Source organism: Martes martes, assembly GCF_963455335.1.
Source record: "Martes martes genome assembly, chromosome: 16".
Taxonomy (NCBI): domain Eukaryota; kingdom Metazoa; phylum Chordata; class Mammalia; order Carnivora; family Mustelidae; genus Martes; species Martes martes.
The window spans coordinates 919,913-947,867 of NC_137904.1; the positions used below are offsets into that span (position 1 = coordinate 919,913).

The 27,955-nt window shown below is 66.2% G+C and overlaps 1 protein-coding gene across 1 annotated transcript; it reads right to left on the reverse strand.

Annotated features, from left to right (window-relative positions):
* On the reverse strand, nucleotides 1-27,836 carry WSCD1 (WSC domain containing 1). Its single transcript, XM_080826776.1, has 9 exons — nucleotides 27,789-27,836; nucleotides 20,152-20,852; nucleotides 15,501-15,615; nucleotides 14,281-14,465; nucleotides 12,964-13,085; nucleotides 5,875-6,034; nucleotides 5,263-5,427; nucleotides 3,303-3,503; nucleotides 1-2,272 (listed from the first exon to the last, which is right to left on the reverse strand). Exons 2-9 carry the CDS (start codon nucleotides 20,576-20,578, stop codon nucleotides 1,920-1,922), a joined length of 1,728 nt encoding a protein of 575 aa, XP_080682902.1. The 5' UTR covers nucleotides 20,579-20,852; nucleotides 27,789-27,836; the 3' UTR covers nucleotides 1-1,919.
* Between the last annotated feature and the right edge of the window lie 119 nt (nucleotides 27,837-27,955).

The following is a 27,955-nucleotide window of genomic DNA, read 5'->3' on the forward strand; positions in this document are numbered from 1 at the left end:
AAAATTATATATTTTGGTGTTTCCAAATGGATCCACAACGGGAGATGAAAACCATGGAAATTACATGTCTTAACGCAGGTTGTGTGATTTCATGGCCTCGCCGTTAAAGCTGGCATCGGCAGCAGTGGGGTTTCGTCACAATTCTCCCCCAGATTCACACTGGCTTCTGCGCCCTGGCTGCTGGATGGAGAAGCTGAGCGCTCCGGGAGGCCTCACGTGCACAAACGGACAGCCAGAGCCCTTCCCGTGCCTCCAGGCTCTCCCACAGGAAGAACCAGCCACAGGGCCTTTGCATGTCCTTGCTCATCAGACACCCAGGAGCACCAGCCCCCGGGCAGCCCGCCGGGCCCTCCACCCCACCTGCTCTTACCACGGTAGCTCTCAGCTTCCCGGGGCCGGGGGGAGTGCGGGGTCAGGATGTTCCAACGCTGGTTTCCCCAAATCTCTCACCCCGTTTTCTTCCCCTGGTGCAGCTTGGCTCAGGCTGCAGGAGGGCAGACCAAGGGGTCCTGCCGCCGTCACCCCAAGCCAGGAGAAGCTGTCGAGGGGCCCACCCACCACCGTCCACCTGGCAGGGTTCCAACCCCCCACCCCGCACTGGAGACCCGGTAGCACGGCCTCATTCTGAACCCAAGGTACCCCTGAAGGGAGCTCTGTCCCTCCAGGCTGAGCACCAGGTGGCTGAGGACGATCCCCTTCTCCGGCCCCACCTCTGTCCTCACCTACCCACTCCGCCCCGGCTGCAGAAACTCAGACACACACGCCCCACAGCCCATCCTCCACAGCCCATCCCCCTGTTCTCCAAGCCCCCGAGCCTTTGCATACACTGTTCTCTCTGCCTCGAGGTCCTTCCCTCGCCTCTGGGGGGTTATTCCTACAGACCCCTCCAGACCAGCCCGCACGGTGACCCTGAGCCCGCATGGCATGCACAGTCCTCTGCTACTGGGTTTCTTCCCCTCTGTGACCACCCTCCTCTGCCCCCTGAGGCCGTGAGCTGGGGTGGGCGGCTTTCCTACCGCTCCCCCCAGCCGCCGGCCAGCTAGCACACAGCAGCCCACTGCGCCCGTGAGGACCCTCCCTCCGGGGTGAACGAGTGGAAAAGAGGGCATGCTCCCACAGAGACAGAGGGTGAGGCGACGAGGCCCAGGGACCCGGCAGCGGCGGATGGGGGTGTGTGTGAACTCAGAGGGTTTGGCCACGGCCCCTCCCCCGAGGGTTGTGTGGGTGGGGGACATGGCCAAGTGGGTGGGGCCACCGGTCCAAGTGACACCAAGACCCATCCCTCCTGGGTCCCCCCATGTGCACCCCAAGCTCCCCCTGGAGGCCAACCCTTCCCTGCCCCATGCCCCCTCGCCCCACACCCTGCCTCTAGGACATGGGAGGAAAAAGCCAGGCAAGGGGGCTCCTTCATGGAGTGCTGATGTTGGATGGGGTCGTGGGGGGTGCACTGAGCCGTGGCAGGTCCTGAGGTCAGTGTGCAGCGTGGGGATGGGGGGAGGCTCCACTCTGCGCTGCCAGCTGGTCTGCGGAGAAGGGAGATGCAGGGCTGTGACCCCGGGGGTCTGGTGGCCATACCAAAGGTGTTCACAGGGCGTCAGATGTGCCGTTTAGGGTCACAGGGTCCAGAAGCCTCCGTGAGCTCACGTCCACACCGCGGTACTCGCTGTCCACAGCGCTGACGCCCGCCCAGCCCCACGCCAGGGGGCAAGGACCCCGGCCAGCAAGCCCGCAGCGGGAAGCAGGAGAGCCGCACCGGGAGCCCAGCGCGCACGCGGTCCAGCGTGCCAAGCCCGAGGGGGTCCCTGCAAGCGTGCAGCGGGCGCGTGGGACAGGTCTGTGAGCGCGGGGGACCCGCGGTGGCTCCGGCAGCCGGGCCCGCGGAGCAGCGTCTGGGCGGCGCGGGCGGAGCAGCCGGGCGGTCATCTGGGCACGTACTCGCCGGGCAGCCCGGCCCCGCCGTGGTCGCGCAGCGCCTTGTCCACCGTCCGGATGTAGCCGTCGATCAGCGCCCGCATCTCGGGGGTGAAGGGCTCGGGGTCGTGTGGGCGCCGGCCGCGCCGTCGGAAGCTGCCCTCCTTGTTGTTCTCCACGCACAGCAGCCGCTCCTCGCTCACGGACACGTTGAGGAAGGCCACCATCTCCCGCAGCGTGGGCAGCAGGCTGTGCCGCAGCTCCTCGTAGTGCACCACCAGCAGCCGCTTGCCGAAGCGCAGCCAGTCCAGCACGTGCGAGGACCACCAGGCCGCGTAGCTGCGCACGAAGTCCGGCCACTCTGCGGGGAGAGACGCGCAGGTCGGCCCCGCCTCCCGGGCGCTGCGGGCGGGGAGCCGGGGAGGAGGCCGACCAGGGCGGGCGGCCCCTCGGACCAGGCCCTCCTGATGGCCCACGGGCAGTAAGAATGGCACCTCGGGGCCAGCCTGGGTCACCGGGCCACGTCTGCGTCGGTGGCCGTGCAGCCCCACATGAGGACAGATGCCGCGTGTGCGTAGGGAGCTGGTTCCCTCTCTCGTGGACAGTGAGGGCCCTGACCGCGGGGCCCACGCCGGGGCAGGGAGAGCCACGGGGCGCACGCGGCACAGCAGTGTTGGTCCCGGGGGAGACGGGGTGACCCTCATCCACGCTCACCTTGCCCTGGGTGATGGGGACGAGCAGGGGCACCACGAGGACGGGTGCAGGCCGGAGCGCCCGCCCAGGCCCTCCTGTGGAGCTAAGGGAGCGAGGTCCCTGCCTGATGCTGACCACGTCCCATGGGGGTGGCCAGTCCGCCCTGTGATGCCGCTGGGCAGCCGGCAACATTCGGGGAGGATCTATCCGTGAGAGCTCTGTCCCGGCAAATTAAGATGTGCTGGGGCTTTTGTCTTGGTGGGGGACGGTGTCAATGTCAACAAACATAGCTTGTGACCATCCTGCCACCTCAGATGGCATGGGGACCCTTCGCTTTCCCTGGTCCTCATGACCACCCTCAGACAGGGACCGCCCTGGTGTCTCCGGTGGGTCAGCTGAGGCCCCTGGGAGCCGAGGAGGGACCAGAGCTCAGCCTCCTGCACCTGGGGCGCCAGCCAGGAACAGGGTAGGCTGGAGGTGATGGGGGCGTCTGCCGGAGCAGGGTCTGCGGGGACGGGCCTGCCTGCCCGACGGCCTCACACCTGCTGCCCTCTGACCGCTCAGTGTCCCGACACTCGACACCCGGACCCGTGTCCCGGCCACAGTGCGGGGGGCAGCGGCTGAGCCCGGGCAGGGCCGGGGACGGGTGTCTGCACAGGAGAAGAGCTGCCCCCCCCACCCCCCCCTCTTCTGCCCACCTTTGCTCTTCCAGTTTCGGTCGGCCGCGTAGCCCAGGTGCCCGGCACACTTGCGGTTGAACTCGGCCACCAGGGACCGGTACGGGTTCCGGATCAGCAGGATGGCCGAGTCGAACATCTCGATCTCCCTGCGACCGCTCTCGTGGGTCTTCACGCAGATGGTGCGCCGGCTGCGCCAGTGGTCCTTCTCGCCCTTGAACCCTGCGGGGAGACGGGGGCCCTGAGCACGGTGATGGACCCCGCCGTGGCAGCAGGCAGAGCTGAGCGCACCTCCAGGAGACCCCACAAGTCTGGGGGCAGGGGCCTGACGCCCCTCTACATCCTGCAGGCGCGTGCGTGTGGGCGTCTGCACGGCGATTTCCCGAGAGCGTCGCCGACAACCCATGAGGGAGTCGTGGCCGCAGGCGTGGCTCAGAGTGGGCAGGACACCTGCCAGGATCGCAGGGCAGAACGGGGCTCTGGGCACCTGGTGCAGGTGTCCCCGTGAGGCCGGGCTTCCAGCCCCCGCCCGGCGGCGGACCCCGGGGTCCTGTGGTGGGGTCCCAGCCCTCCCCACCCGTAGCAGAGTCACACATGGGTCAGCAAGACGCTATGGGCTCATTCAGCGGTGGCCTTTATGCTGGGGGTGGAGGGGCTCCACGTGCGGTCCCACGGAGCACAGGGCCTCCCAGGAACTAGGAGTCAGGGGCCGGTCGGGGGGGCAGCAGGATGTCACAGAAGGAGCCCCAGAGGGGTGTCCCAGAACCTAGACTCCGGCCACGTCCCGACAGATCCGGGGTCCGCCAGGCGGGGACCCGTGCTCCATAAACAAGCATGCGTGTCTCCTGGGCTCTTAGGGACAGTGACAGCGACAAGCAGGGGCGGGAGGTGGCACGCAAAGGTGCAGCAGGCAGGGCCGGGTTCTTTGATGCCCGGAAACAAGGCTCCTCTGAGTCGGGTTTGCCTCCTGGAACCCAACACAGTTCAAACGGGTCTCTGCCCCGGGCCCAACAACCGCCAGCCTTCGCCGGGGCTCCCACTGCCCAGCACCGGGGACGAGGAAAGGAGGAGCCAGACCACGGGCTGTAAACGGGATCGGGATCGGGATTGGGTCCCCAGCACCCCAAGACCTGCGGTGACTTCTGTGTGCGGCGGGCTGTCCCCACAGTGGCCACTCTGTGTGTCCCATGGGCCGCAGTAGCCCAGGACAGACCGGGTACCCATGTGTGTCACTGGGGGGGTCGGTGCAGAGGCCAGCGGCCACCCCTCGCCAGTCCCATAAGCCTCACAGGGGGAACCTCCGGGGCCATCACACGTGGCCACTCCAGCCACTGGGCCCCCGGGCCACTTGCAGACCCAGACCGGCAGCTGTGCAGACGGCTATGGTCCTCTAGACGAGCAGGTGGCCAGGAGCCCGTGCTGCAGGACTCCCAGGCCACAGCAGGCAGGACCCCGGGACAGGACCCCGCTGGGGGGGCCGGTGGCACTCAGGGCTTAAGGCTGAGCCACCAGCTTCCCTGGCTTCTCCTGCCAGACCAGAGCCCCCGCCAAGCTCAGGACGCCGTACGCCTGGGCTTCTCTTCCTAAACCGCAGTCCGGTCAGGAACCTGGACGCACGGGGGTGACACCTGACAGCAGACCGACAGCCCCTCGCTTGGCCGGGTTCTCGGTCCTACTCAGCACAGGGAGGCCTCTCGCTTCTGCAGGGGGAGACTAGGGGCCACACAGCTCCGGGGGGCTTTGCACCATCTTCAAAAACACGGCGTTTTGAGGGGCTCCTTCTGCCTCACAGAACATCAGATAAAGGAGCCGGTGACGTCTCAGAGAATTACTGCGGGTTCTGACAACGAAGGGAAATTCGGAAAGTGGTCGCAGCGTGGGCGCACAAGCCGCCGGGATGGATGCCCCGAGTCCCGGGCCGGCCGCACGGCTGGGAGCGTGTTTGCAATGCTGGTTCCCAGGCCCCGCGGCCCTCACTCACCCTTGTTGTACAGGGTCCCGTCGAAGTAGTAGCTCCCCGTGTAGAAGCCGGTGGCGTGCTCGATGAGGTGCCGCGCCCACGTGTTCCCGGCTCCGGGGAAGCTCGACAGAGCCACGAACACCTTGGCCTTGGTGGGCAGGAACCGCCGGTCCGTGCAGCGAGTGTCTGCAAGGCCAGAGGCTGACCACCGACCGCCCCACCCGGACCCACCGCCCCCAGTCTCCTGCTTCACCGATGGGGAAATGGAGGCAGGCCCGGGGGGAGGGGTTGGCCACCTAGGCCCGTGCCCAGAGAGAGCTCCGTGGATGACGAGGCCTCCCAAGGCCCGGGCAGCGAGCCCTGGCTCCCCACACAGCACAGAACATTCCAGGTTCTTCCGGACGGTGGTGGGGCCCCGCCTCACGGCTCTCCTGCCGTTCCTCAAAGCACCTCCATCCCCAGACTCGGGGAAAGTCCAGGTGCGTCCCGTGTCTGGTCTCCAGGGACGGTGGTGGCTCCCCCCCGACCCCAGGACGCACGCGGCCGCACTGGTCTCTCCAAATGCCCAGAAGACACATGCAGCAGACATGCGGGAGGGCCCCGCACGCCTCATGCCCCAGGCGCCGAACTCACCCTGCACGGGCGTCTGGTAGACCGCGCAGTACTCCGCCAGCCTCTGTGCCCTGGGCTCCTGGCCACACAGCGCACTGTCCACGGCGTCCCGGAGGCTGAACTGAGGCGTGGGGTAAGCACAGTAGCACTCCCAGCCCCGCAGGATGGCCAGGGGGAACTCCTGCCGGGGAGCGAGGGGGGAGAAGCATGTGGGGTGCTTGCCGGGGCCGGGCCTCCCGGCTCGCATCACGACGGACGGTGCCCATCCTCCCCATGGGCGCTGGCTCAGGGGAGGCACGGTGCACGGGATGTGACTTCTGCTCCCAGCAGCTCAGAGTGGGCCAGAGACCCAACAACAGTCAGAGTGAGCCAGGCCTGGGGCTAACATTGGGGGCTGGCGGGAGTGCAGGGAGGACCGGGCTCCCAGGGCAGGGGCGTCTGCCGGAGCCAGTGCGTGCAAGGGTCAGGATGGGGGAGGTGAGCGCACATACTGCGTTGTGGGCCCACCTGCCGTGAGCCCGAAGAGACCCCTGGCGTTCCCCTGGGGCTCCCTGGGGAGGAGACCAGCCCAACCCAGCTGCGGGGGCAGGGGGTGCAGGCCGGGACATTCCCGAAGTCCCTGACGGCTCCGCCCCCACAGAGGAGACCGCTGGGTGCTGGGCGACCTTGGGCAAGGTACCGAGCCTCTCTGTGCTTCACCACCAAACACGGGCAATCAGGGGCTCACACGTCCCTGACGAGGGTGGCCCAGCACGGGGCACGGCACACGGGTGCTCCTGGGTACCCAGCCCCGTCATCCCGGCCTGCCCCTGCCTCTTGCAAATGGAAATGCAGGGAGGGAGGTGGCAGTGCGGGAGGCGGGAGGCTGAGGCAGCGCCACAAAGACCTTTTTATGTTTTGCTCACAGCGAAAATCTCGTAAATAAATAAAGAAAAGAAAAATCAATAGCGTTTTCCGAGCGTGGCAAAGTGAGGATCTCCGCGCCCAGAAAGTCGCCCGTCCCAGCCATGGGGTGGGGGTGATGCAGAGCCTGCGGGGGGGGGGGGGTCCTGTGCTCAGGCGTGTGCCCCCCAGTGCCCTGCACTCCCACCACAGCCTCTCCCCGCCTCCCTCCTCCTCCCGGACGCCCACGGGCTGCTGCACCCCTGCCGGGAGCTCCCAGGGTCCTGGCCCAGTCCCTCTGCAAGCTGAGCTGCCGCGTGGGGACAGAAGCCTAGACCCTGCGCTGTTCTGACACTGCACACCCCCATCACGCACCCCTGCGCCCCTACCACGCACCCCTGCGCCCCCACCACGTACCCCTGCGCCCCCACCATGCACCCCTGCGCACCCCCACCATGCACCCCTGCGTATCTCCATCACGTACCCCCACGCACCCCCCACACACACCCCTGTGCACCCCCCATGCACCCCCACCACCCACGCCCGTTGCTGCTACAGCACCGAGGCCCCCCATGCAGGAAAAGCCCTAACACAGCCCGGGGGCCCCATCCAGAACGTTAGTCTCTATAAAACAGACAAGTCCTTCGGCTGCTGGCTTGGGAGAGGGGGAGGGCCTGGCCTCCCTCCGGCCCCCTCCCCAGCTTGTCTTCTCCCCTGGGACCAGAGCCCTGGTCCCCACGCTTTTTTCCGCACAAGGCTCGAGACAGGGATTTTTGGAGGATGGAGGACGGGGGAGGCAGTAGCTCAGGGTGTCTGGGCTTCCTGGGCGTAGGGACCAGGGAGGGAGCAGCAAGCGTACAGCCCGTCAGATCCCGACAACGACCCGACACGTCCGAGCCTCAGTTTCCCTGTCTGCGAGCCCCTTCTCGTCTGTCAGGACTCCACTGCCCCCCTCATGCTTGGGGGACCTGAGGGTTTGACGCTCTGCCCGTAGGCTCCTCCCCAAGGTCCCCAAGCCCTGAAGGTCGGAAGCCCCACCCCCACTGCACCTGTCAGACCCGCCCATGACCACAGCAGCCCAGCCCCCCACCGGCCGCACCCTCGGGCTCCGCTTCGGGACCCGCACTGGCACGTAGGGCTGGGGCCTGGACCGGGCCGTGAAGTCTCACCGGCGGAGCCCCCAGCCATCTCCCTGCACCACGCGGCCTACGTCCGACCCCCACCTCAGAATGCGGCTGTATTTGGAGACGGGGTGTCTAAGGAAGTAATTCAGTTAAAATGGGGCCATGGCAGGTGCGAGCCAATCCGACGGGTGTGGCCATAAAAAGAGATTCGGACACAGACTCACAGACAACATATGAACACACAAGCACAGGACGCCCGTCTGTGAGCCCACGAGGCCTGAGAAGTAACCAGCCCAACGACACCCCACCTTGGGCTTCTGGTTTCCAGAGCCCCGAGAAGTGCGAGCCCCCTGTCCGTGGCACTTTGTTCGGGCAGTTGTGGTGACCTTCTACGCTGGGGTCCTTACGGTCCTTGGCCATGCACCACTGGCACACGCAGACCTCAGGACCTTTGCACCCGCTGTTCTCTCTGCCTGGAACGTCCTCCCCCCAGACCTCCCCCTTATTCAAGCCCCTTTCCCTGAGAGGCCTTCACTAGCCACCCCGGGTCACACCACCACACCCTTCGCACCCCCAGGAGACCCCAACCCTTTGCTGAGCCCTCGGGTTCAGCCCGTGGGAATCACTGGGTCCCGTTTCCTCCCGCCGTCAGCCGCGGCTCCGACTTGTGCTCCATGGTCGTCCAGCTACCCTAGAACGTCCTGGGAACAGGATCCCTCGGCGCAGACTTCCCTTCCCTCAGAAATCCACGTGCCCACGCTGGCTCCCCGCAGAGGAACCCACAGCTGTGATCCACGTGCAGACGCACCATGGGGCGTCCGTTCGCCCCACGCGTCTGGGCTCCATCGGCCGGGTCCTGAAGACCGCCGGCGGGACCGGGTCCCGGAAGGAAGTGTCCCTCTACCAGCGGCCACCCCTGGTGGGCATCGCACCCACAGTGACCCGAGCCCCTCTGCTTCCTCGAGTGGATGAAACCGTCAGGTTCCGGGCGCATGCGGAGAGCGAGGAGGGCGGACAGTAATGTGGTTTTATTTACAACAGAACAGAACTGGATTCTGAAAACACAGGACAATTTCCAGCCCCTCGGGGATTTCTAGGACATGATTTCCATAAAAATTAAATATTGATGAAACTTTCTCTGCCAGCTTCCCTGCTCCCCCCCAACCCCCACTGTCTTCTCAACGGTTGGAGAACGGGAGGCGGGAGGGGGACACAGATGTGAGACCGTTTCCATCGGAGAGGCACAGGGGGACGGGGTGAGGGGACAGGTCTCCACCCGGAACTGCGTCCAGAGCCTGGGCCTGGTGGCTGCCGCATGCACAGTGATTCAGTCTGATGCCGGGTCATGACGGCAGCGGCTGGGCCCTCCCATCCCGGGAGTCCCCCCTGCAAAGGCACGGTCATGGCCACAGGTCAGGGAGTGGACGTCCAGCAGGCCCGTCCGTCTCTGTCCTCCTTGAGCGCCTTTCTTGCGGTCAGTCCCCAGGATTATAGAGAATCACAAAAACGTCAGAGATCAGAACTTCGGGCTTCAGGAGGGCAAACTGAGGAGAGGAGGCAGGTGCCGAGCAGCCCAGACTTCAGACCGTGAGACCGATCGGGGGCAAAAGCAGCCGGGGGCTGCCCAAGACCACACTCAACTCCGTGGACACACTCACAAAAATGGGGGGTTTTGGCGAAATCTGAAAACCAGCGCGGAGCTTGCCTTCACCGATCTCCTGCCTCCCTTCGCTCCGAGGCCGCTCTGGACATGCACACCCAGAAGGAGAGAAAGTGCCTGGGCGGGGGGGGTGGCTGCTGGGATAGGCGTGGAGGGCGGGCGTCAGGGTCAACCAGAGCCCGTCCGCCGAGCCCATCACCGAGCGCGTGTCTCCTGCTGACACGACGCCCCTGCCGTCGGGCTGCAAAGTAGGACCTGCGTGGTCGGGGAGGCAGCCCCGGAGCCGGGACCAGCTCACGCTCCCCCCTGCCACGGGAGCCCACGGCTTCAAACAGCATCCGTGAGAATCAGTGAGAATGCCACGGCTCAGGGCCACGAGACTGGCCAGGACCACAAGGCAAGGATGTGTCTGCACAGAGACACGCACCCAGGTCACGGACTCTGAAGTCACCTTCCACCGTCTTCGGAATGAGGCCACGTGACTCGCTTCTGGAAACGCACCTGAAGTCTCACGAGTGACGCAGGAGACACGCGAGTCCCTCACACCAGTGACTCCACGTGTGATGACGCGAGGAGAGCATTACAAGCCGCTGAAAGGTTGACCTTCGGGAATGTTCGCGGCAGCGTGGCTTGTAACCGCGAAGAAAGAGCCCAGAGTGGGCGGGGGGGGGGGGGCTTATGCCATGAGGGACATGTGGAACAAAGGAAAACGGAAGGAGAGACTCCTTTTTTTTCTTTAAGCAGCCTCCGCGCCCAGCACGGAGCCCGAGGCGGGACTCGATCTCACGACCCTGAGACCATGAGCTGAGCTGAGCTAAGAGTCGGACGCTCGACCGGCTGAGCCACCCACGTGCCCCAAAAGACTCAATGTTAAAGATTCGAATCCCACCAACATGCCCTTCGAACGGAGGACCTAAAGACGTGAAATGCCATTGGTGGTGTCCTCTGATGCGGTACCGTCACTGGTGAGTTCTAACTTAATTTCACGTTTTCCAAATTTTCTAAAATAGTTATGTGTTACCTTTAGAGACACCCGCCCCCAGAACAATAAATTTTCTCTGAAGACACACATGGTGCAACGTTGACGGGTTTACGGCCAAAATCGTGAGAAAACCCCAAGGCTGTGCCAGGTCATCACCGGCCGACAGGACCGGCGAGCATTTTAGCAAAAGGAAAAACCTCCCGACGTCCAGGGGCTTAATTCACAAAACGCAGACGCTCACTGCCCTGCCGCTGGCCAGCTGCAGAGGCAGCGCCCCTCCCCCACCCCGGGACAGCCTGCACCTGCCGGGATCCAGGTGGGTCCGGCAGAACAGCTGTGGTGCAGGGAACGAGCCGGGTCAGCGCCACGGGAAGCCCGAGAAGACCCGCCCGAGCCATCAGTCACCTGCAGGAAGAGCTCACACCGTCTCCCTTCCTTCTCGCCCTCCGACAGACCAGGAGCCGCTGCAGGGAGAGGGGACCCCCGGCCGCACGCGGGATCCCTGGGGAAGCGTCAGGGGCCGGCAGCCCGTGTGCCCACGGTGCTGGAGCCCCTCGCCGGCCCCACGTCTGCCATCCCAGGTCCAGGCACGGACACAGGGCAGGTCTGTCCCTACGGCCACAGAATATCAGACCAGATGGTTTCTCTGTGCTCAGACACACATGACATTGGCCGAGCCCCGCGCCGGTGGTCAGATGGTCATGGCGCTGACGGTGCCCCGCGTGTCCTTCTGTCCGGCCACATCGTGGCGTTCCTGAACCATCGCGACCAACCCACAAACCACGGTGGAGACGTCCCCTCTGGTGCCACAAACAGGCCCCCAACGGCACTCGGCCCAGACCGGCCCTCGAGAAGCCCAGCTCGACCCCAGTCTTAGCTCTGCGTGGGGGTCCGTGACGTCGCCACGGCCTCGCTCGCGAAAGCGGAACACTGAAAACCACGGAAGTGCCCCCCGGCGGGGGAGGGGGCGTGTAAGCAACAGGACGTCCGCGCGGCAGAGCCCAAGATGGGGAAAGGGCCGCCCGTGCCAGGACAGAGCGGTCCCTGAGCCCGACCGAGACCGGCCGGACGAGGAACAGGGGCTGCCAGTCCCCTCCCCGACACTGCTCAGCAGGAACCATGGCGCCATCCAGATGGCACGGGCGCCTCCTCCCACGGCCACGACCCCCGCTGGCTCGGGCAGCATGCGGGGGGCAGCGTGTCCCCCTCAGAGCACCAGGAGAGTAAAGCGGGTCACCCGGCATGTGGGGCACCTCCAGGTTTGCAGATGGAGGCGGCCAGGTCTGGTGCAGTCGAGCTCCTCGGACTGGGGCTGGCAGTGGGTGCTCCCGGGGCTGCGGACCTCCGGCAGGTGTGCGGAAGCCCTGGGAGGGCTGCGAGTAGCAGGTGCGCACGGCCCTCCACCCGCAGCTCTGCTCCCACGTGGGCGGCATGGGAACGCGGGCCCCAGCCGGATGCCCCAAGGACACCCCGGACACCCCAAAATGCTGGAGCCACAGAGACCCACTCCAAAGGCTGCGGCTCGGGCTGGAAAGTGCAGGAAAGGCTGTCTCGGCCCTGATGGGCGCGTCTCAAGAGGCACCAGGGAGGGCAGGCTCCCCGTGGCCCCAGAAGCCCACTTCCTGCAGCTCCGAGCCACCAGCCGGGTCAGAACCAGGGGGCCTGCCTGGGTCCAAATCCCAGCTCCCCCACGTAGGGGATGGGTGACCTTGGGCAGCATGCGTGACCTTCTCTGCCTCCGTTTCCTCAGCTACAATCACAGCACGTCTCAGCACCCGCCAGACATACCGTTAGGAGGGCGGAGTGACTTACCACGTAGCAAGGGGTGTGACCGCCGCCGGATGGACAAGGACACATGTGCCACCATCACCCAGACGTTCCCGTCCTAGCCCCGTCCCGTTACGTGGTCTCTGGTCACAGTCCCCAGCACAGGGGGGCAGCCCTGACCTCAGCCTACTGCCACGCCCCGGGGCCTCCATGTGGGGCCACTGGACCGCACCCCAGACCTCAGCACTCTGGGGGTGCCATCGCTTACCAGCCCCACCTGGCCTTGACCACTGTGTCCCACCTGGAGGTCCTGCCCGAGGCTGGGACAGAGGCCTCGGCGCCCTGCCCGCCGTCTGCAGAATCGTCTCCGAGCCCCAGCTGAGCCAAAGGCACACGTGTGACCACAGCCCTGACACCGGGTTCAGCGCCCGGCCCTGTCCACAAGCACAACCGATGAGCTGTCCACTCTCCCCGAGCCCGAGCCAGCACGTCCCACTAACAAACCCAGTCAGTTGGACACCCGCCGTCGGAGAAGGCACGATCCTTCCAGCCTCGCGGCCCAGCGGACAACGCCCCGGCCAGCCTGGGGTGCCCGCGCACGCACAGACCACACGGCCATCCCAAACCTGCGCCCGGCCCGGGCTCCTGCCCCATGCAGCCCACCACACACACGCACGTGTCACAGCTGGCCTCACCTTCTGGGAACAAAACCCCGAGCACACGTCTACCGTCGCGTTGGCCTGCGCCAGGGAGTCCGGGAAAGTGTGGGTGCCGTTCTCCGGCAGTCGGAAGCACCCACGGTACATGACAGTCCTCCCTGTGGGGACAGAACAGGTCTCTGGTGAGACACGGTGCCCCTGGCTGTTGGTGCCTGTCAGGGGGAAACGGTGGCTTCGGGGTCTGGAAAGTGGCAAATAGAGTCAGTGGGCGGGTTTCAAGCCAGAGAGCAGACCGCTCTGGACGGCGTGTGGCGGTCCAAGCTCCTGTGACCCCGGGCACCCGAACCTCGCCACCACGGTCACCGACAAGGGACCACGTGGCTGCAGCTGCTGACCTCAGGCCACTTCTCCCCCCAGCTCCACAGGGTGGTTTCTGTCCCCTCTCTGTCCCTCCTTCTCCCGCCAGTTCCTGGGGGATGGTGTCTGTCCTCACCCCATCCCTCCTTCCTTCCACAGGTCTGCACTAGGCCACCCAAGAGGCTGATATCTGGAAAATTCTACGTCCCTGCCATGCAGGTATGAGGAGAAAATTAGATCCAGAAACGTGAAATGCCACCACGGCCCTTCGCTGTGCCGCGGGGTCAGACCAGAACTCCCGCCAGCCGCAGGGAGGCTCCCCGAGCCCACAAGCTGTCCTCCAGCCCAGGTGGAGTGTGCAGCCCCGAGCAGGGTCCACGCCGCTGGGCCTTCTGGAACGTTCCGGCTCTGACAGCTTGCACTCCGGCCAACTCGTCAGGGCCGCTTAGGCGGCGGCCTCGCTGTAGTGCCCGCTTTGCCCGCCCACCTCAATAGCGCGGAGACCCCGTCACCAGCCAGCACCCGGGGTGGCGTCTCCATGCACGACCGTAGAGCAGGACCGGGCCTGCAGTCTGGGAGCCCGACAGGTGGGCCAGCGCTCTGCGGTCCCGGTGCCAGTGGGCCCAGCGAGTGCCCGGCAGGGACAGACACGTGAGGAGCGGTGTGACTTGCCATGGGCTGGTGGTCCCAGTGGCACCGGCTGCCTCCGTCTCTGTGCCACCATCACGGGGAGGGGCTGCCATCCAGGGCATGGGGTCCCCTCGCGCCCGGGGACAGCCCAGGGCCTCTGGGGCCAGGCAGCACGTGCGAGACCCCCAGATGAGCGTGTCTGTCCCATAGGCCACGAGCCCACGCGGCCCTCGGCCGCCCCCGCGCCCACCACACGAGCCCCTCCAGTGAGGCCGGCAGGGAAGGGAGGCCGCCGGCTCTTGCCCGTGTTGGGGACGCAGGGCTGCGGGTGGGAGACGGAGCACAGGGAGAGGCGGGCGCACTCACGCTTCCTGGAGCCGGGCGGCAGCTCCTCCACGCGGTAGACGGACAGCCGGCCCACGCCCCCGCACACGGAGCCTTTCTCCCCTTTGCACTCGTGGTTACACGCCTCGGGCCCGACGCTGGTCACCGGGAGTCGGTTCCCGCAGTAGCACTCGGCCCCGGCCTCCAAGCCCGCGTACGCGTAGGACCTGCAGGGAGAGCGGCCGGCTGAGTCGCTGCCCATGGCAGTGGTGACCGAGGTCGGGGTCAGGCCAGGAGGCCAGGGCCACGGCGGTCGGACCACAGCTGCCCGTAGGGGCCGGTCTTCAGCCAGACTTAGAGGCCCCCGGCTGGCGGGGAGCAGGCCGTCCTTTGGGATAAACTAGTTTGATCAGCCCCACTCGTGCCCGACCGAGAGCTCTGTCCCAAGGCCCCACCCCGGGAACAGTGGGCCTGAGGCCGTGGCGGGCTGTAAACGGGCTCTCGGGGCCAGAGGACGGGAGCCCGAATTCGGGGCACCTGTCAGCTCCTGGGACACCAGCACTCCCGCCGGGGACGATCTCAGCCCCGGGCTGGAGTTGGGCCTCGCTGGGCCAGCCCAAGTCTGAAGCGCCAGCCGCCAGGCCGCGGCCCAGGGCCACTCCCCACCTGCGCAGACCAGGCGCGGCCCCAGCGCGGGGGAGGAAAGACGGCAGACGGGCCCCAGCGCAGGCCACACGGACGCCAGCTCTGGAGACAGGCCAGCGCGTTCACGCCCCCGGCTCCGAGGACTGAAAACCCCTGCGCTCCTCATCCCCGTTTGTGGCCACCGGCTGGCCATGGGGCCCGACGGTCCCTGTCTACCTGCGAGTCTATTCCCCGCACTGCTGGGGAGGTAGAAGGGGACTGAGTTGCTGTCACTTTCCACTCGGTCTACGCTGCAAGGCTGAGCCGGGACCCATCCTATCTGTTCCAGACTCAGTAGCTCTGTAATGGATCATGAGCAAACCGGAGGGCTTCCCGGAAGAGGTGGCATTGGAGCTGAGCCTTCTACTGGAGTCTGAACACACAAGTAAACTGAGGCCCAGGGGAGGGAAACCACCCGCTAACATGGCGGCCAGCTCCCCGGGCACAGTCGTGAGCCCGCATCGCATCCTCTGTGCCCCGGGGGTTGCTGATCCGTCCGGCTCCGCTCAGAGCAGGACGGCCCCCGCAGCCACACGCGCCCTCATCCGGAGGCAGACTCCGCGGCCCGGGGCTCTCACCGCTCGGCGCACGCGTCCTGGCAGTGGGAGACGGTCATCTTTCTCAAGTCGAAGAACACGGCGCCCTTCAGGGTTCTGTCCCGGCCGCTGTCGCTGAAGCAGCCGACGTACGTGCCTGAGGATGGGAACACAGCGGAGGCTCAGGCCGGGGACTGGACAGTCCTGTCGCACGCCCACCCTCGGAGGACCCAGGGTACCCGGTGAGGCCGCAACTGCCCCCGGCGCTCCCGGATGCCTGCGCCGGACGCCTGCTGTCCCCCACACACCTGCCAGGAGCCGGCAGTGGCCTGAACACCAGCCCCGTCCTCCTCCAGCCCCACCTCACCTCCCGGGACCCTTGTCTCCATCCCCGCCCATCCCCCCACCCCCACGAAGGTGCAGATGGGGCGAGTCCTGTCACCTATGATCCAGAGGGAGGAGATCGGTTATGGAAAGTTACGGAGAGTCTGACCTTCACTAGAATAAGGAGCATCTTGCAAACGGGAACAGGATCTCAAGAAAAATCTGCGGTCCCAGGTCGGGGGAGGGGAGCCGCCGTCGCTGGAGGCGTGGACGCAGCGTGTCAGGCGGTAAGGGACCGTCCACGTGGGACTCGACAGTGCCGGGGGACTGCTGAGCCCTCGCCCGTGCAGAAGGGGACGCTGGGGGACGGGACCCGCCAAACGGTCACGTGTTGACCCCGCGTGACAGGTAAGTGCCTTCCCCGTCACCGACACAGAGGGGACTCCCAGACATGTGCAGGGAAGCCGGAGAGCACGAGCACAGAGCCACCGCACCGGGCCGCGGGCACGCGCCGCCACGTGGCACAGGAGCTCTGCCGGTCCCACGCCGGCGGCTGTGCCAGGACGCAGACAGGGTATCCAGGCAGCACACAGTGCCTCTGCGGGGGACAAGCCCAGGACATCCCCACAGCCGGCGGAGTGGCACCCTGACCCCCCGGTCCCGGTGCCACGAGGGCAGACGATACTCGCTGTGTTCCTGCCAGGATCCCGGCCCAGGGCAGGAGCCCAGGGCCGCCTGCTGGGGGGTTTGGAGAAGCGTGTCCCCCACCTTCATTCCCGGGGACAAATCCGGGAGCGATCGTCCCGTCTGTGAGCACCACACCTAACTCTGCCTCTGACCTTGGCTACGTCACGACAACGTTCTGTGCCTCAGTTTCCCTAACTGTCCAACGGATTTAAGGCCCACCACCCGCCCCACCCCGCCCAAGCCCCTTTCTCTTGCCCCTGGCACGGACCTGTGCCTGTTCCCCGATCATGCCCACCGTCTGCTTCCCGCCTGTCCTCGCCGGGCGTCCCCGACCACGCCAGCCCGCCACGGACCACCAGCCTGCCACGGCCTCTCCTTTCTCCAGATTCAGACATTCTGTATCTGAAACGCTCGCCGATGCCCAAGCCCTTCTCAGTAACTGCTGCTGTTAAAACGCTCTTACACCCGCGTGCCCTGTGTCCACGGGGTCCCGCTGCGCCCTGCACATGGTCAGCACCCCGTGCCACGGTAGGCCGGGGCCCCCAGAACCAGGCTGAGGCTCCGCGAGGATGGGGCAGGGGAGCGGGAGCTCGGACACAAGGCGGGGCGGGCCTGCCGGCCCCCGCACGCAGCTCCCGGGCCCGGAATAAGATGCGCGGCAGCGGGAGGCGAGCATGTGCCCGGAGACGGGATTCCGCCACCGAGCCGAGGTCGCCGAGGCAGAACCCGGGGGCAGTGGGGAGTAAAGGTCACCATCCTCACTGTCTGCCCGCAGGGCCATGAGCTCCGTGTCCCCTTGGCCCCAGGACGCCCGGCAGCCAGCCACGGCCACAGGTACCGGCTCTCACTCAGGACACCAGCACCCCCGGGGTCACAGACAGGTGAGGACCCCTGAGACCCCTCTCCCCGCAGAAGGATAACGGGTTACCCTCGACCGGGTGCTTGGTGGAGGAAAACTAACCTTTGAGAAATTTCCGGTGTGTCGCACAGCAAAGAAGAAATTCTATTACAACTTTTAATTAAGCTCCAAAACGCAAGCTCAGGGGTCGTTTTGATGGGAAATGAGCCAAAAACGTGTCGAGGGGCCCACGGCATGCGTGGAATGCAAGCTGGGGGGGCGGGGGCGTGACTCTGGGCCCGTGCCACCCCCTCCCCGCCGGGCCTCGGCTTCCCCACCTGTAAGTGGGGACAGACGGCCCCGCGGGCTCGGGGAGGGTCGAGAGAGGGAGGTAACACGCGGCGGCGGCGGGCGCGAGGCCAGGCCTGCGGTGCTGCCGAGGGGCGGCTGTGTTAACGCCAACAACGATCAGGACGTGGACTCTCCAGTCCTTCGTCCCTGAGACCTGAATCAGCGGGTGGGGCCCGTGCCGGACGCCCACCGGGTGCCTCCGGTGCCCTCACCGTGCTCGGGCAGCCGGACGCCGGACTGGAAAACAGCAGCGGGAGACCTGAGCCACGGGCGGGAGAGGAGGAAGCCCTCGGAGCCGCCGGGCCGGGCTCTCCGCCGGCCACGCCACGGGGCGCGCAGAAGGCCTGGGACCCGCACGCCCGCCGTGTCCGGCAGAGCCGTGAGCCCTTCGTGCTGGAAAATCACCGACCGGCTCTTCCAGCTCTGACGGAGGCGAGGGTGTGCGGCGGAGAGAGGACGTCCGGGGGACACACTGGGACACATTCTAAGGCGGATTTATTGCTTTCGGCGAAAACGGAGGCGACGCGTTATTGTCTGTGACTCCGCATCTGTTCATTTGCGCGTCAACATGGACGCGCCGTGCGGCTGCTAACGACGGCTTTGGAGATATTGGAATGTCTTTGGAAATCACTATCAATAAAAAACAAACTGGCGAGGGGAAGTTACTATTTCTCCCCTAGTAAACTTACTGACATTTTATTCCATTATGGATGTTGTCCAAGGTATAATGAAATGCTCGGTGATTGATGGCCTCCTGCCGCTTCCGCGCCGCGCAGGAGCCCCTTCCAGGAGCGTGGCGGGCTGCCCGGCCGCAAAGAGCCGCCCTCTTTGTCTGCAGCCCCAGCAGCTGGCCCGCGTGGGCCGCTGGGCCCCGTGACGAGCGCGACCAGCCCGGAGGCGGGGAGGGTGCCCCAGGGGTTCATGGCGGTCAGCATCCTGATCTCCCCAGAACTGCTGCCCCACGATCCCGTGGTCCTGATCTCTTTAGCGGCTGCAACATCCCGTCCACCGCTTCGCCTGGGGGAGATGACGTGGAGACAAGGGGTGCCCCCGGGGTTCAGACTGGGTCACGCCATCCCTCCCCTGCCGATGGCCGGGTCATAAAGACCTTCACCTGGGCCTTGGTGCTGCTGTGCGGCGATCGTCCACCCCCAGACTGAGCTCTTCAAGTGCACGGAGAAAGGGAGACTCGTGCATGGACCCCCGAGGAGGGTGCGCAGAGAGAAATAAAGAATTGACCTTTGGCCAATCTGCCCAAGGCCACAGAGCCAGCGACCGGCAATACCAAGAGAGAAACCCGGGTCTGTTTTCCAAAACCTGTGCTCCTTCCCTGGCTGCTGCTCAAGCATTCTGTGTTGACTCTGTCAGTCATTCACACTTTAGTCTAAACGCGTCACGATGGTACAGTCTGCATAGAGACCCGGCTTCCTGGGCCACTGGGGCACGTTTACAGAAGGCAGCCTGTGCAAAGTGAGCTGCAGAATCCATTCCTCGTGTCCCCCTCATTCTTAGGTGGAAGGCTTGCTGAGGAACCCCGCAGCGAGGGCTCTGACCTACGTGACCTCAGGAGAAACCTCCTTCTGTGGAGACAGAAGGACACCGTCCTCTGGGCTTCACTGACCGTCAGGCATCTCCCCCGACGTGAGGGCCTCAGGGGCTCCTCCCTCTTCCCTGGATCATCTCACTCTCCTGGCAGTGAAGCCAGGCTCCCAGGCCCGGCCCTCCTCCTGACCCGCCACCTCCAGGCTGTACTCCGAGATGCCTCCCGGTCCTACCCCTGCCGCTTGCTCTTCCCCAGCCCCCTCCTTGCTCCCTGCCGTGTCCTGGGGTCACACCCCAAACAGACCACAGCTTCTGGGGAACTGAAACCAGGAGAGTGACCCTGGCAACTGACAGAACATCCCCACATTCCCCAGTGTTTCCCCGTAGGATCGGGACGTCACAATCAGGGTACTTCCATCAACGTGTCATTTATAGGCGCACTACAAATGCCATATGATGAGCTGTTTAACAATAAAAGAGTAGCCACCAGTGACTGGTGCCGGGAAGCACACCAGGCCCCCGGGCCCAGGGGTCCCTGCCTGCGCGAGCCCCAGAATCACCCGCAGACAGTGCTGTGCAGACACGGCCCCCAGCCCGTGATCGGGGGAGGCTGAGGACATGTATGTGGGACAGGCTGCTGCCCTGGGCCCTCCCTGCTGTCCCAAGCCATCCCCACATGAGCCCTGGGCTGGGTATGTCTGTCTCTACGCCCCAGGGACCTGCGGACGTTAGGTCAGGGGTCCAAGGTCACTGCTAAGTCAGGACGCAAGCGGATGTTCACCCGAACCCAGAGGCCGGGCTCTGGGACCTGCCCAGCCAGTGAGTGGGCAGAACTCAGCGGTCTGGAGGCCACAGGTGGGGCCTGAGAAGGGGAAAGCCACCCCCGGCCCCAGGCAGGGCTCCCAGGAGCAGCCCCCCAACACGCCAGGGGGCCCAGAGCTAGGCACCTACCTCGGCTGCTGGCCGCGGGCCTGGGGGCCTCGGGGCCCGGAACAGGCGGCCCCTGGGGCTCCCCCATGAAGTGCTGGAACCAGCGGCGTCTCAGCTGCCGCAGCTCCGAGTTCCGGCTCCGGAGCCCGCGGGGGCCGGGCCGGGGCCGGGCCGGGGGCCTCTGCAGCACGTCCACGCCAAGCAGCAGCTCCGGGCTGACGCGGGGGGCCTGCAGCGCCCTGCTGTCCAGCAGGCCCACGCCCAGCGCCACGGCGGCCACGGGCAAGGCCTGCAGGGGGCCGGGCGCTCGGGGCCCCGGCGGGAGGGCCACGCGGGCGCGCTGCAGCAGCAGCAGGCTGCCGGTCATCAGGTAGGCGGCCGTGAGGAGGAAGAGCACGGCCTGCGTGCGCCGCAGCAGCGTCTGCAGTCGGAAGAAGGGTCTGGCCATGCCCCCGGGCGGCGGGGCTCCCGGCTGGGGCCCGGGCACGGCTCCTAGCGCCCGGGCGGGAGGGAGGCCAGGGCCCCCAGAGGCCTCATCTCCGCATCCTGGGGCCGGCCTCTGCTCCTCGGGGCTCCCGGTCCTCCCGGCCCGTTTCCGGCAGGTGCCCCAAGAGCACCATCACGCGTCTCCGGCCACGGGGCCCCGCGGCTGTGGCTCCTGCCCCCGGGTCACCAACTCTGCCGTCACCGGGCTCCGCCAACGCCCGTGCCAGGCCGGGAATCTGGAAGAGCAGAGGGGCCACACTTAGACGCAAGGGCAGGGGCACGGTGTCGCCGCGCCGGGGTCAGGAGCCGCCCCCGCCCTGCTCGGGCCTCCGTTTCCCAAAGGGGACGCCTGTGCTGCAGGAGCCCCAGAGAGCGGGGTTCAAGTCCCAGCTCCGTGACCAGCTGGCTGTGCCCCTGGGCAGTCCCTCAGGCCTCAGCTTCCCTATCTGTAAAGCAGGAATGACGCCCCCTCCCCTTGAGCAGCCCCGGGCATCCAGGGACAGAGGCGGCTCCGCACAGAATCCTCTCGGGCCAGGCCCGGAGCTGAACACTGACCCAGCATCTCGTTCGACCCTCAGGGCAGCCCAGAAAGGGAGACGGTGGGACAGCCCCATTTCACAGATGAGGCAAAAGGAGGCAAAAGAACTTTCCCACGTCGTTCAGCCGGCAAACAGAGGAGCCAAGGTTTGGAACGGTCTGTTTCAGGGCCCGAACTCTAAACTAGTAACTGGCCCAGCCAGCAATGGACGCCAGCGTGCACAAGTGTACCCAGCCCAGGCCATGCGTATGCAGCAGGCGCTCCATGCATGCACAAAGTCTGCCAACGCCCTCCCCAGGGTGCCTTGGTCCTGCAAGTTGTGTTCTGGGAACTGCTTCGCAGAGGCTGGTGGGCTCTAGCCCGGAAGAGGGTGAGGGGCCGCGCACCTGCTCATGGAGACTGGGGCCCCTAGTGGGAAAGCAGGAGGCGCTCAGCGCAGCCTCCCAGGGCTGCCCTCAGCTCTCCCGCTGGGCTTTGGCTCCCGTTGGCGGTGCTTCTGAAGTGGGCTGCTAGGGGCTGGCAGGGGCTCTGCAGCTGCCGGGAGCCAGGCCGCTGCGTGAGGGTGGCCCTCGGCACAAGGACAGTCTTGTCCTGGGAAGAAAAGCTCCCAGGAGCGTGACTAACATGGCCCGGGACCCCCGCCAGGCCCACAGCCCCTCAATGGCTGCTCTGTGCGCAGGGCACAGCCGGCCTGGTGTGAGCAGAAAGGCAATGTTTGGGCCCCCGTGGCCTGGCATTCCCAGGGCAGAGATCCAGAGCGGCCCCGCCTCCCCGGCCAGCACGGCCCTTTCCAGCTTAACTCGCAGAGCCCCCCGGTCCCGAGGCCCCGGAGAGGGCTGGGTCTGGGATCGCGGGGGCAGGCCCTCCGTCCGCAGCCAGAGCTGGATTTAAACTCTGAGCCGGGAAGCCATTCACGTCGGTCTTGAGCTCTCACTTTCTCGTTAAGCTGGCGCGTACCAGGCCCGCCCCAGCCAGCCTCGTCAGATTTGTAACGCTACAGAGAAAATCCCAAGAAATCCTGCCTGATCCCCCGGCCTCCAGCTCTGGACCTCCAATCCGCCCTCCACAAGGCCGCCAGGGCGACCCTCTGAACACACGAAGCTGATCACCGTGCTCCCCAGCTCAAAACCCCTCTCAAAAGCTCCCCGTGGCTTTGGGGGTGCACTCGAGCTCCTCAGTGGGACGCATGAGGCCCCCACCCCCGGGCTTCTCCACCGCCCAGCCCTTCCCTTCGGCTTCCCGCCACACGCGTGTGCAAGCACGCACGCCCGACGCGCCAGGGAGCCACCAGCGCACGCCATCCTGGGGCCTCTTCTGTCTCTCCCGCCCTCTTAGCTCAGTGAATTCCTATGTATCCTCCACGTCTGAGCCCAGGAGTCACCTCCTCCAAGAAGACTTCCCTGATATCAGAAAGCCACCCCTCCTATGGGGTCTTGGAGCCCCGAGCCCTCAGGGTACACCAACCCAGAGCTGGGGGACCCAGCCCAAAATGTGGGGTAACACGTACGGTGGGCAGGGCACCATCAGGGCCCATCGGTCAGGATCCCAGTGATCACGGACCCCACAGTGCCCTCTGGAGTCACCCCTTCCCAGAGGGGCCTCCTGGTCTGGGGAGGGGGCCTGGGCGTGGAGTCAGGGCCGGTCATTCTCAGCGTCCTCTAAAGCAGACTGCCACCCTTGCGGCCAACCTCACACCCCACCCCGGTCACCCCTACCTCTCCTTGCGGCGGGCACCGAGCACACCTCACCTACTGGCAGGCACCCCGAGGCCTGGGGGTGGCCAGGGGAGGGGGCAGCTGCACGCAAGCTCCCAGCCCAGCCAGGGTCAGCCCCATGGCACAAGCTGCCAATGCCTAGGGGTCATCCACCCATGGCCTGTCCGCGCGGGCCAGAGCCCACAGGCGGTGCCCGCGGCACCGCAAACCCCAGTGGGGCAAGGCGTGGCTCAGAATGGAGCCTCAGGCTCCTCATCTGCGACATGGGACCAACAGCAAGGGCATGGGATCCGACCACAGGGAAAACTGCTCCCTACAAAGCTTGGTGCTCGCCGTCATGAACGCCGAGGAGGGGTCCCCGGCAGCTGAGCCACGGGTGAAATCAGTCTCCGGGGACCCCTCACCTACCTCGGAGCCCCCGCTCCCTGGGGTGGGCCTGGCAACCCATCCTTGCTCGGAGCCGCCCCTGGGCTGTTAGCAACCGCCTCCCTGTTGTGCCCCTCCCCGAAGCACTCCCGGCGCCGAGGAGCCAGGCTGGGCCGCGGCCACCCCCTGCCCTGCCCCGTCTCCGTTACTCCACGCACCCCTCCCACGCAGGTGCCCTGCTTTCCCCGGCTCCAGAACCACGGCCCCTGGCGCCCAGCGGGGCGAGGCGTACGGCCTGCGGTCAGAGCACTGGGCTGCCACATGCCCCCAGCCCGGCGACCCCAATGCCGCCCTGTGGGCGAGCTCCAGCCTGCTGGGGTGCCCCGTCCGCTGGGAGTCTGGGCCATTCTCCCCCAAGCTGCTCTCCCCCACGGGGCACCTCCTGTCTTGTCATCAAACAACGTGCTCCAGGGAGAGGAGAACGAGGGGACACGCTGCTGCCTGAGGCTGGGGACTTGTCGGCCGGGGGGGGGGGTGCTCAGCGCCCCAGAGAAGGGCAGGGGCTGGGGGAACGGGGGATCCCGCGTCCCCTCCCAGGAAGGAGAGAGAGAAGGGCCCGGGGTCTTCTGGGGTCTCAGGAGGAAGCAGGACCCCCTCGCGGGTGGGGGCTTAGGAAACCCGCGTCCTCTCCCGATACTGCGTTGCCTGCCGTCCAGGTCCGGGGGCAGCAGGTGCCGAGCCTGCAGGTGGGGGTCGTCGGGCAGATGGCGCCTGCTGCTCGGCGAGGCGGGGGTGGGAGGGGGCTCCCAGGGACGGAGCAGGTGGGGGGGCGGCAGGGAGAGGAGAGCCGGCAGCCCCTGGGGCCTGGAGAAAGAGCTCTGAAGGGTCCAGGCCCGACCACAGGCCACTGAGGTTTGGTCAAGTGACTCTGCCTCCCTCACCCCTGACCCCACAAAGGACAGGCAGTGACAGGTGAGGGGAAAAAGACTCCAGGTGCCCCCAGAAGCATCTCAGCCCTGTGACCACGGCCTGAGGACAGGGACCCTCAGGGCTCAGGGCCACACGCTCCTAGCGCGGCAAGAAGCTTGCAGACAGAGGCACGGGGCCCAGCACACTGCTCGCCCCGCAGGAAATGGGCAGGGGGGTCCCCGCAGCCCTGAGCTCCAGCTTCCACGACGGGGGCCCGGGGGGTCCTCAGCCTCACGACCTCCAGGAGGCTGCGCCGGGAGCCTCCAGTGGGGCTCGGGGCTCTGAATTAGCTCCCTCTGCTTTCTCCCTGCCCTGCAGCCTTGCCTCTGCCCTGCTCAGGGCCTGTCGTTGGACACCCCGCCCCCTCCAAAAGGCTAGGCCTAAGAAAGTGACCTTCCTAACACGGAACCAGTAACTGCCGTTTGCAGGGCTCCCGAGGACCCGGCGGCCAGGCCCAAGCTCCCCAGCCTGACGCTCCGTCTCCCGGTCCCTTGCAGAAGGCCACGTCCCAGGCACGGTGTCCGCAGGCCGGCGGGAGCCGCACCACGCCCCCTCACGCACGCGCTTCGGTTGGCCAGGAGCCCCGGGGCCCCTCGCATGACTCTGAAATGCTCTGTGACCATCAAGGCTTGGCTTCCATGCCACCTCTTCCACGAAGCCCTCCTGATTCCCCAGAGTCGACGCTGGGACGGGATGCTCCGTGAACGGCACCCGGGTGGTGAGTCCTGCCCCGGGTCAGGGCCGCGTGCTCCTCGGCCCACTCCTCCTCCCAGCCTGGGAGCCTGCTGAGGCCACAGACACTCAGGGCCCCTGTCCAGCTCTGGGGGGAGCACAGGGCAGACCCGCCGGAAATCCGTGCCCGTGGCCGTCCACGTCCTGGGGCCCCGTGCCTCTGCACCTTGGAGGCTCAGAGCCAAGAGAGAAAGGATCCCCCTGAATTCAGATCTCCAGGCCCTCGGGCGGGACGAGGTCCGGGAATGGGAATGGGGTGGGGGTCCCTCTGGCTTTGAAAAGGCGGATGCTCTGGTCTTCTGAACGCAGAACTGACGTGAGAAGGTTCTGCATAAGTAACGTCGTTAAGAAGGTATAAAGTGTAAGAGGAAGGTCGAACCTCCGTTCGCCCGGAGCCCGGAAAGCACGGTCCCTCCCACCCACCGCCGAGGTTCGTACAAACGGGGCCTCCTGCGCCGCACCAGACACCAAAAGATGCTCCCACGCGGCACCACCTGCGCGAAAGGAGCAGAGCGGGCAGCGAACGCGGAGCTCCCCGTAAACCCGAGAGGCGGGGTCACCGCGGGCCCGTCGCAGGGACCCGGCGGCTGACAGAGTCGGGGCCACGGAGCCGGCCCACGGACGAGACACGGGACCCATGTTTTCCGATGTGCGGCGTCACACGCCTCCCTCCGCTCGAGCCCGGGGCTGCAGAGACAGCGGGCAGCCACCGCGAGGCCTGCCGCCGTCCCTTGCCCGGGCGTGGATCCGGAGCCCAGTGCAGCCTCGGAACGGCCCAGCACAGCCTCCTGGGCTGCCGCCGGCCCAGCTCGTCCAGAACCCCGGCTTGTTCATTGGTTCGTGTGCTTCTCCGACTCGGGGGCCACCCCTGGAGGGTCATCCAAGGCCCTGAGCGATTCAGATAAATCCGGGCGAGTGAGTGGAGCACGCAGACTCGGCCTCGCCCTCTTCTGGCTCCCGCAGCCGCTGGGATGCGGGACTCACCCTACGGGATGGGGTGCCTCGGGCGCTCCTGCCCTCCAAACCCTCCTGGCTCCCTCGGGCCGAGACGGTCGCCCTCTGGGAGGGACTCACATCGCCAAGGGGCTCCAGCCGCAAGAGAAGAGAAGCCCCGCGGAAGGAAGGGGCCTCGGCAGCCGACAGGTGCGCGCCCGGTTCACGGCTCCCTAAATTAGCCCAGCCTGTTCTCCATCCCCTTCTCACATCCATGATGGCAGGCGGCTCCTCCCCAACCACGTTCTCCAAGAGCGTCCCACTTCCGGTAATTGTGCGGGCGGCAGGTCAACACGGTGATTAGGACAGGCACGGCAAGGAGAGATCGGGAGAAACAGTGTGAAAACAAGACTTTGAGGCCCGATGGGGGGGCGGGTAGGCACAGCCAGATTCATGCACTCGTGCCCCCTATGAACTGGCCTGCCCGTCGGCGGGTGTGAGGATCACGGGCCTCTCACGGATAAAGGCCCTGACGGTCTGAAGGCCTCGCTGTCCCCACTGCCTGGGCCCTGACTGTGAGCTGGGGGGCTGGTCTCACCCCCGGTCTGAGCCGGGCGGGAGCGGAAGCCGGACGTGTCTGCGGGAGACCCGGCCCTTGCAAGAGCGTCTGTTCGGCAACATTCAGTCCCAGCCTCCAGGCATGGGGAGCCCTTACAGGCCGACCCCCGGAACTGGCCCCGTACTCACTCCTTAGAACCAGGCCTCACCGGACCTGGCCAGAGACTCAGGCCGACCCACCGGTGCCCAGAATATCCACTTCTGCCCGATTAGACAGATCGGAGGGAAAGGATGGGGTCTGGCCTCCTGCGTAATCCAAGCTGCCCTTCACTTCCCGCCGGATATGCCGCAGGCCACCGGCCACACCCCACAGGGCTCCTTCCCCCGCTGCAAAGAGGGGTCCCCTGACCCCCACACCAAGCGTTCCTCCAGAGGAGTCTGGAAGTGCTCCCGCCCAGACTTGGGAGAGCACAGCCGCGGATGAGGGCCACGGGGCTCCTCCTGGGGAGGACGGGGCTGCCAGGAGCAGCCCCCCAGCCCAGCCGCCCGCCAAGCGGCTGTGATCGCGAGTGTCCGTGGGACACGGACACATGTGCTCTCGGATCAACCCAGCTGCTGCTCCTCACAGACCCCCGGGGCTCTGGCGGCCCACTGGGACACCTTCTCCAAGGGGCTTCTGAGACGCAAGCCAAGGGAATGTGGTGGGGGGGGCAGTGAGGGGCAACCTCCCCTTGCCCCACCTCCAGCACTTGCAAGGAGCATGAAGGGGCTGCTGCAGACAGAAGCGCCGCCAGCTTTCCCCTCCTCTCTCCCTCCCCACCAGCCCTCGCTTCCCTAACCCGATAGCCCAGGCAATTTGGAGGAAAAACAAAAAGGCCCCATCTGTGGGTCCCAGCCGAGGCGTCCCAACCTGAGGCGTCCCAACCCAGGACAGCCCAGTAGCTCCCTAAACTGAAGCAGGCCTTTCCAGGACAGGAAGAGGTGGTGGCATCGGATGCCGCCCGTCAGAGAAGTACAGTGGAGTTCCCAGTGTGTCCGGCTCTCTGGGCAGCCCCGGGATCCCGGACACCGGGTCAGGGCGTGGGAGCCGAATCTTGCTGTCCAGCCTCTGCCGACTCCGACAAGGACAGGCGCCCCTCTGCACCCCTGCCTCCCTGGGGAGAACCAGCAGCCACTGCCTGCCGGGGGATGCTCAGAAAACAGACCCCAGCAGGGCCACCCCGAGGCTCGGGACATACAAGAAAAACGCAATGAGCAGCCTCCGGTCCTGTCTCCGTCCCCCCCTAGGGAGATGCAAAGCTCACTCGGGGTAATTTTGCCGACAAAATACATAAATACATACAAAATACACAAATACATACGTTCCGCCTTCGCCTCTGCCTCCGTTCAAGTTCACGGAGAGACAGAGCGAGCTTCTGCTGACCGGAAGCCTCTCCTGGCAGCGGCGAGGGGGAGCTGCTCGGGCACACGTCTCCTCCGGAGCGAGGCAGCGCGCCCCAAACCCCGCGCTCGGCCCCCTCCTCGCCGG

What these genes read in the sequence shown, in the direction of transcription:
- WSCD1 (XM_080826776.1), bottom strand. Translation starts at nt 20,578, where the DNA reads ATGGCCAGACCCTTCTTCCGACTGCAGACGCTGCTGCGGCGCACGCAG. An exon ending in GCCCGCGGCCAGCAGCCGAG is followed by an intron (nt 15,616 to 20,151) that starts GTAGGTGCCTAG and finishes TCCCATCCTCAG; the next exon opens with GCACGTACGTCGGCTGCTTC. An exon ending in CAGGACGCGTGCGCCGAGCG is followed by an intron (nt 14,466 to 15,500) that starts GTGAGAGCCCCG and finishes CTCTCCCTGCAG; the next exon opens with GTCCTACGCGTACGCGGGCT.